Raw genomic sequence first — 8,609 nt, 5'->3', positions numbered from 1 at the left:
TTGTATCTGTTGAGGCCTGTTTTCTGACCAATTATATGCTCGATTTTGGAGAATGTGCCATGAGGTACTGAGAAAAGGTATATCCTTTTGTATTAGGATAAAATGTTCTGTATACATCTGTTAAATCCATTTCTTTCATAACTTCTGTTAGTTTCAATGTGTCTTTGTTTAGTTTCTGTTTCTAGGATCTGTCCATTGATGAGAGTGGGGTGTTGAAGTCTCCCACTATTATTGTGTGGGGTGCAATATGTGCTTTGAGCTTTACTATACTTTCTATAATGAATGTGGCTGCCCTTGCATTTGGAGAATAGATATTCAGAATTGAGAGTTCCTCTTGGAGGATTTTACCTTTGATGAGTATGAAGTGTCCCTCCTTGTCTTTTTGATAACTTTGGATTGGAAGTCGATTTTATTCGATATTAGAATGGCTATTCCAGCTTGTTTCTTCAGACCATTTGCTTGGAAAACCGTTTTCCAGCCTTTTACCCTGAGGTAGTGTCTGTCTTTTTCTCTGAGATGAGTTTCCAGTAAGCTGGAAAAAGTTGGGTCCTGTTTATGTAGCCAGTTTGTTAGTCTATGTCTTTTTAATTGGGGAATTGAGTCCATTGCTATTAAGAGATATTAAGGAAAAGTAATTGTTGCTTCCTGTTATTTTTGTTGTTGAAGTTGGGATTTTGTTCTTGCGGCTGCTTCTTTTAGGTTTGTTGAAGGATTACTTTCTTGCTTTCTCTAGGGTGTAGTTTCCATCATTTTGTTGGTGTTTTCCTATTATTATCCTCTGAAGGGCTGGATTTGTGGAAAGTTATTATGTGAATTTGGTTTTGTCATGGAATACTTTGGTTTCTCCATCTATTGTAATTGAGAGTTTGGCTGGGTATAGTAGCCTGGGTTGGCATTTGTGTTCTCTTAGGGTGTGTATAACATCTGTCCAGGATCTTCTGGCTTCTTCAGGCTTCTCTGGTGAGAAGTCTGGGGTAATTCTAATAGACCTGCCTTTATATGTTACTTGACCTTTTCCCTTACTGCTTTTAATATTCTATCTTTATTTAATATATTTGTTGTTCTGATTATTATGTGTCGAGAGGAATTTCTTTTCTGGTCCAGTCTATTTGGAGTTCTGTAGGCTTCTTGTATGCTCATGGGCATCTCTTTCTTTAGGTTAGGGAAGTGTTCTTCTATAATTTTGTTGAAGGTATTTACTGGCCCTTTAAGTTGAAAATCTTCATTCTCATCTATACCTATTATCCATAGGTTTGGTCTTCTCATTGTGTCCTGGATTTCCTGGATGTTTTGAGTTAGGATCTTTTTGCCTTTTGTATTTTCTTTGATTGTTGTGCCAATGTTCTCTATGGAATCTTCTGCACCTGAGATTCTCTCTTGCATCTTCTTGTATTCTGTTGCTGATGTTTGCATCTATGGTTCCAGATTTCTTTCCTAGGGTTAATATGTCCAGAGTTGTCTCCCTTTGGGTTTTCTTCATTGTTTCTCCTTCCATTTTTAGATCTTGGATGGTTTTGTTCAATTACATCACCGTTTGGTTGTGTTTTCCTGTAATTCTTTAGTCACTTCTCTTTAAGAGTGTTGCCATTGATTTGCTGACCATGCTCCAGTGGAAGACCACACATCTAAGAATATAGGAGCAGCCCAAATTGGGTTTGGTGGGTTAAAAAAACAAGAGGACACAAAGTTGGATAGGTGGGAAGGGAAGTGGGGTGGATCTGGGAGGAACTGGGGAGAAGTGACTATAATCAAGTCTCATTGTATGAAATTCTGAAAAGACTAAAACAAAATCAATTTTAAAATTTAAGGAGCACGTTTTAATTCTGAGAATATTTAAGTAAGAAGTGGATATGCAAATCCTGAAAGTACCTTTGCAACTCTGTCATACACTTCCATGGCCATGATCCATTTGCACAGACCCTCTGCAGCAGAAGACGCTTTAGCGACCTTGGGGGGATCAAATTCAGGGTTTGTCAAATATTCACTGCGAATCTTCTGCATAACAGCCACCTATATAACAAAGATTTAGATTTTAAAACTATAGATGCATCATATAATCATAAAGTGGAGGAAAGTCATATGTAATTTGAAAAAGTTGAGATGACTTATCTGTTGGGTAAAGATATGTGTCACCAAGCCTGATAATCTGAGTTCAACCCCAAGAACTCACACGATGGAAGGAGAGACCTAGTTACCCTAAAATAATGTCCTTTGGTCTCCACCTGAATGCCACAGCACATGTACCTCCCCCTCCCCTTTCCCTCTCCCCTCCCCCCCCCTCTCTCACACACACATATTAAATAAATGAAATGATTTTTTAAAAGTTACATTATGCTTATTTTAAAACTCAAACATTTAGGGATAATTTCAAAAGTACAAAGACATCAACAAACCAAATGATCCAATTTAAAAAATGGGATACAAATCTAAATGGTAAATTTTGACAGAGGAATCTTTAATGGCTAAGAAACACTTAAAGAAATGTTCAACATCCTTAGCCAACAGGGAAAAAAAGTCAAAACAACTTTGAGATTCCATCTTACACCTGTCAGAATGGCTGAGATCAAAAACCCAAGTGACAGCTCATGCTGGCAAGGATATGGAGTAAGGGGAACACTCCTCCATTTTTTGTGTGAGTGTAAACTTGTGGGGAGCACTCCTTCATTGTTTGTGTGAGTGTAAACTTGTGGGGAGTGCTCTTTCATTGTTGGTGTGAGTGCTAACTTGCACAGTCACTTTGAAAGTCAATTTGGCAGTTTCTCAGAAAACTGGGACTTGATCTCATGACCCAGTTCCACTCCTGAGCATATATATAACCAAAGGATGCTCCACCATACCGTGAGGACACTTGTTCAACTATGTTCATACCGGCTTTATTCGTATTAGCTAGAAACTGGAAACAATCTAGATATCCCTCAACCAAAGAATGGATAAAGAAAATGGGCTACATTTACTCAATGGAGTATTATTCGGCTGTTAAAAACAATGACACTATGAAATTTGCAGACAAATGAGTAGAACTAGGGGGGAAATCATTCAGAGAGAGATAACCCAGACCCAGAAAGACAAACATGGTATGTACTTATTAATAAGTGGATATTAGCCATAAAGTAAAAGATAACCATGCTATAATCCTCAGATCCAAACAAGCTAAGTAACAAGGAAGGCCTAAGGTGGGGATGTTTGAATCTCACTGAAAAGGGGAAATAGAGTAGACCTGGTGGGTAGATGGGGGTGTGCTGGATGGGTGTAGGATCTCGGGATGGAAATAGGAAGGATCAGGTGCTGGGAAAATGGAGGGAGAGAGTACCAGGAGAGACAACTGGAATCAGGGCTGGGGGGGGTGGTGCATCTCTGGAATGAGCTAGAAACCTAGGGAAATGGAAGCTCCCAGTGTGACCCTAGCTAAGACTACTAGCAATGGAGGCTATAGAGTCATCTGCCATCTCCTGTAACCAGGTAAGACTTTCTTTTTTTTTTTTTTTAATATTTTTATTACATATTTTCCTCAATTACGTTTCCAATGCTATCCCAAAAGTCCCCCATAGCGCCCCCCACTTCCCTACCCACCCATTCCCATTCTTTTGGCCCTGGCATTCCCCTATATTGGGGCATATAAAGTTTCAGGTAAGACTTTCAATGGAGGGACTGAGACACCAACCCAGCCACAAAACCTTCAACCTACAATTTGTCCTGCCTACAGGATATGCTGGGGGTAAAGATAGAGCGGACATTGAGGGAATGGTCTAGCTTGATATTCAGGCCATGAAAGGGAGCCTATCCCTGATACTGATACTAATGATATTCTGCTATACTTCCAGACAGGAGCCTAGCTTAACCATCATCAAAGAGGCTTCCCCCAGCAGCTGATGGAAACAGACACAGAGATGCACAGCTAAATATTAGGCAGAGCCTGGGGAATCCAAAGTAATGGGGGAGGAAGCATCATAGGAGGCAGAGGTGCCAAATATACCACAGGAAAACCTACAGAATCAACTAACCTGGGCCAGTAGGGGCTCACAGAGATGGAAACACCACCTAGAGAGCCTGCAAGGGACTGACCTGGGCCCTCTGCACATATGTTTCAGTTGTATAGCTTGGTCTTCATGTGGTACTTATAACAGCAGAAGCAGGGGCTGTCTCTAACCCTGTTGCCTGCCTTTGGGACCCTTTCTCCCTGCTGGGCTGCCTCCATTAGCCTAAATAGGAAAGGATGTGCCTAGTCTTACTGCAACTTGATAGCCAGGGCTAGTTGATATCCACAGGAGGCCTGGCCTCTACTGAAGAGAAAAAGAGGAGGAGTGGAGGGGGAACATGCTGGGGGAAAGGACTGAGAGGAGAGGACAGAGGGAAGCTGTAGTCAGGATATAAAGTAAACAAATAAATATTTAATTAATAAAGTAAAAACTATAGAGAAGAAACAAAATATTCATGATAAAAACCTTAAATGTTTTAAAAAAAAAGACTCAGTGGATTAATAGGAAGTTTGAAAATAGAATACAAACAAACATTAATAAGTAACAATTCAAATGAAAAATCTGATACCTTCTTATTTTATGTAAATATGAGCAATATTTCCTAATAAAGGAACTGTTTATTACACAAAGATATTTAACTAACTTTTCAAAGTTAACACTATACCAAAATAGTAATTTATTAACTCTCGAATCTGAAAGCGGTTTGGTTTTTTTTGTTGTTGTTGTTTTTGGTTTTTGCACTATGAGCATTCACTCTCCAGCTGTTAGTAAATGATCTTCCATATGGTTACAAAATTACACTTAGAGAAGAAAATCCCACATCACTCACTGGGATGTTGTCCTTGTCATACTCCCGCAAATCTCGGAGAAAATTCATATCTCCCAGGAGTTTTTTGCTAGGTCCCCAGTAATCAAATATCTAAAAATAAATTTTATGGAAATGTATTAGCTGTAGAATTAAAAGTACACATTAGTTAGAAAGAAATGTTTACATCTTAAAAATCTTAACTTCTTTTTGAGAACAAAGACTCATTTCCTGCCAGATGTGGAGACACATGCCTGTAATTCCAGCATGCTAGCTAGAGGAGGCGAACAGATCTCTGTGAGTTCCAAGTCAGCCTGGGTAACTTACAGTGTTCCAGGTGAGTCAGGGAGATGTGTGAAACCCTGTCTAGAGAAGAGAGGAGGAGAAGAGAGGAGAGGAGAGGGGTGGGGTGGGGCGGGGAGGGAGATGGAGTAGAGGGGGTGGGTGTTAGAGCAAAGCTTGGGTTTCTGGGGGTGGCCCCATTGACTCAGAAGGTGANGGGGGGGGAGGGGAGGGGAAGGGAGGGGAGGAGAGACAAGACTCTTCTCCCTGAGACTATGTCAAGTAAATAAAATATGAAATATTTTAAACAAGGATATAAACATATATTAAAAATTTAATCAGTGAAAATAGAGGTGATTATTTCTTTTGACAATTTAAAAAAAGCAGTTACTGTAGCCACTATGATAACTATTTCATGTAAGAAAATAAACTTTTATGACTTAAGTCTTTTAAAAACCTTTAACCTATAATTTGCCCTGCTTGCAAGATGTGCTGAGGTAAAGGTGGCCCAGATTTTGTGGGAGTGGCCAGCCAATGACTGGTGCAACTTGAGACCCATGCCACAAGAGGGGGCCTCGCCTGAAACTACCTGGAGGGCCAGGACCCAGAGGCTAGATGGCAGCCAGAGACCTAAAATAGAACCAAATATGACTGAACCAAAAAATAAATAGATAAACAAATAAACAAAAGCGACTCCTAGTGATAGTCTACTATCCTTGTAGACCAAAGCCTAGTATAATCATCATCAAAAGAGGCGTCATCCAGTATAAGAGCAGATGCCAAACATTAGGGGGAGCTTGGGGAATCCTGTGGAAAAGGGGAGGAAGGATTGTAGGAGCCAGAGAGGTAAAGGGCACCACAAGAGAATGGCCCACACAATCAACTAACCAGGGCCTGTAGGGGCTCACAGAGAATGAAGCAATAATCAGAGAGCCTGTATGGACTGACCTAGGCCATGTGCATGTGTGTTATGGATGTGTAGCTTGGCATTTCTGTGAGACTCCTAACAGTGAGAGCTGATGTGTCTCTGACTTTTTCGCCTGCACTTTTCGGAAGGGAAACAGAAATAGTGGATTTGAGTTAATAGTGGTGGTGGGTACTGGGAGAAGAGGAGGAAAGGGAAACTGCAGTCAGGATATAATAATATATAAAAGAAGAATAAATAAATAAAATTTAAAATATTTGATTACTTCAATTTTTTAAAAGATTGGTTCTTTTCATTTTGTTTCATTAAATTTGTTTAGTGTATGTGTAAATTTGAATAACTAGACAATGTCTATTTTATGTATTATCTTAATGAAAAATATAATTTTAAAATTAATTTAGGAATTCAAGGCCAGGCATTATAAAACCCTGAAAAGAAAGTGTCTGTAAATTCAGTGTAGAATGCCTTCCTTCTTAAGGGATGCATGCCTTGAATTATAATAGCAATACAGGTTACATTCATTGTGTGTTTGCTGTTTATGAGGCTTTCGATATGAGAGCTTTATATGCATTAAAAGGCTAAGGTCCTCTAACTTTGTGAACTGGATGCTCTGATTATCTTTTGAATAGAATCCCTCAGAGATTCGGACACTTCATCCAGAGGTCACATGGTTACTGGGGCCAAGGTTTCTAAATGTGGATATTCAGATCCACAGCCCTTGCTTTTACGTTATTATTTTATAGACAGAATCTCACCCTGTGCTCAGGCTGCCTTGGAACTCACTGTAGAGCCCAAATAGGCCTGGAATTCACATCAGCCTTCCTGCTTCAGCCTCTAATGTATTAGAATTAGGTCAGCCACAGCCACAGAGTCCTGCCCCGCCCCCTCCCCCACCCCCAACCTCCACCTTTTTGAGACAGGTTCTCATGCTGCCCATGCTGGCCTTGAATGGTGACCTTGATCCTTTTGCCTCAAAACTGGGTTTTGTTTGTTTGTTTGTTTGTTTGTTTTCTTTTACTTCAATTCTAAAAAATCCACACCTGTATATTGTATGTCACACATTCTTACAAATCTTAGCTACAGATTACAGGCCTCAGCACATAGGACATCACAGAAGGGGGTCTGTATGTACAGAAGAGAAAATAGAAGCAACCAGAATTGCAGCTATCTGGTGCTATATTTACTAGGACATATATAGACCCTACTTTCTGCAGTTAATTCTGAGTCCATTCAATCTGGAAAGCAGTAGTTCTTCCCTGGATTACAGGTTGTTGGTATTTAACTTGATAACAGTTGGTACAAAAAGGTTCTGTGCATTCATGATTATGGTTTAAATCAATTATTACCTTGCCTCCTGTTCCTGAAGGATCTGAAATCTTTTCTGGTTTTATATCTTTCATGACACAAACAGCAGCCATGACTAATTTAACACCAGCTGGAGGATTCTTCATTGATTTTACAATTGTAATATCAGCTGGCTGTATTAAAAGACAACAAAGCATCCTTACAGAATAGCTTATTTTTAAATAATGTTGGGACCAGGTGTGGTGGTATTCACTAGTCTCAGCTCTCAGGAGGTGGTGGAAAGGGTGATTATGAACCTGTGGCTAGCCTGGGCTACATAACAAGACGCTATCTCAAAACACTGAAAAGAAGTTATTTGGGGAAATAATGAAAAAAAATTGAGTAGTTTTTGTTTTGCATGGTAATAAAAGAGAATTAGCAACAGAGAACTGAACACAGAACAAGCCTAATAGTTCTCAAATGTTTGAGGGCTCCTAAGTCCTTATGAAGATAACATGTGTTATCTCCTTATTAATTTCCTGACATCTTGGGTTATTCTAAATGAATTACACACATCTAAAGACTTGAAGCTAACATCCACAATGGAGCGAGAAGATATGACATTTGTTTTTCTGGGTTGACACTCGGAATGATTGTTTCCAGCTGATTCTGATTGAAAATTATGCATGACATAGGAAAAACAAATATGTAAATATAGCATTGTATCAAAGAAGACCAGTTTAAATGCAAGCTTCATTTAACTTGACAAATAAACCACAGAGCCCACCATAAGAGAGCCCATGTCCCATTAGCCAAAGACTTGCACATCTCCACCTGTTCTTGATGAAACCCCCCAGGTGGCAAATCCAATACTTTCCTTAAGCGTGTCTAGTGCGGACAGCGCTGCTTCCAAGGCTGGGATTGCCTCAGCCAGGTCACTCTCACACTCGTTTTTCAGAGCCTGGGCTTCCTCGGCCTTCCCGCTGGCTATTTCTTCATCTAACTTCACAAATTTCCTTTTTGCTTCTACTTGTGCAGATTCTACCTCAATTATCTAAACAAAAGAAATGTGGAAACATGAAGACAGAATTTCAAGTAACCTGTTATTTCTTCAAGCCTAGAGACAAGACTAGTTGAACATCCGGGAACTCAACACATGATGGTGGGAGTTAGAAAGGTCTGTTAACGGATGGAAGGGCCATCCAGAGAGTGCCCCACCCAGGGATCCATCCCATATACAACCACCAAACCCAGACACTATTGCATATGCCAGAAAGCTTTTGCTGACAGGACCCTGATATAGCTGTCTCTTGTGAGGCTATGCCAGTGCCTGGCA

At 40.0% G+C, this 8,609-nt stretch overlaps 1 protein-coding gene across 1 annotated transcript in view; it reads right to left on the bottom strand.

Moving 5' to 3' along the window:
• Dnah12 (dynein axonemal heavy chain 12) overlaps positions 1-8,609 on the bottom strand; it is a 184,675-nt gene that overhangs the window by 47,141 nt on the left and 128,925 nt on the right. Inside the window, exons 48-51 of the mRNA XM_021181341.1 lie at positions 8,151-8,327; positions 7,336-7,467; positions 4,807-4,896; positions 1,870-2,010 (exon numbers count right to left, since the gene is read on the bottom strand). Coding sequence (XP_021037000.1) covers positions 1,870-2,010; positions 4,807-4,896; positions 7,336-7,467; positions 8,151-8,327 — 540 coding nt within the window. The remainder of the gene's footprint in view (positions 1-1,869; positions 2,011-4,806; positions 4,897-7,335; positions 7,468-8,150; positions 8,328-8,609) is intronic.

The sequence above is a fragment of the Mus caroli genome, chromosome 14, assembly GCF_900094665.2.
Source record: "Mus caroli chromosome 14, CAROLI_EIJ_v1.1, whole genome shotgun sequence".
In the NCBI taxonomy this organism is placed as follows: domain Eukaryota; kingdom Metazoa; phylum Chordata; class Mammalia; order Rodentia; family Muridae; genus Mus; species Mus caroli.
Note: the sequence above shows the minus strand (reverse complement) of the source record. Positions and strands in the feature narration are given on the sequence as shown.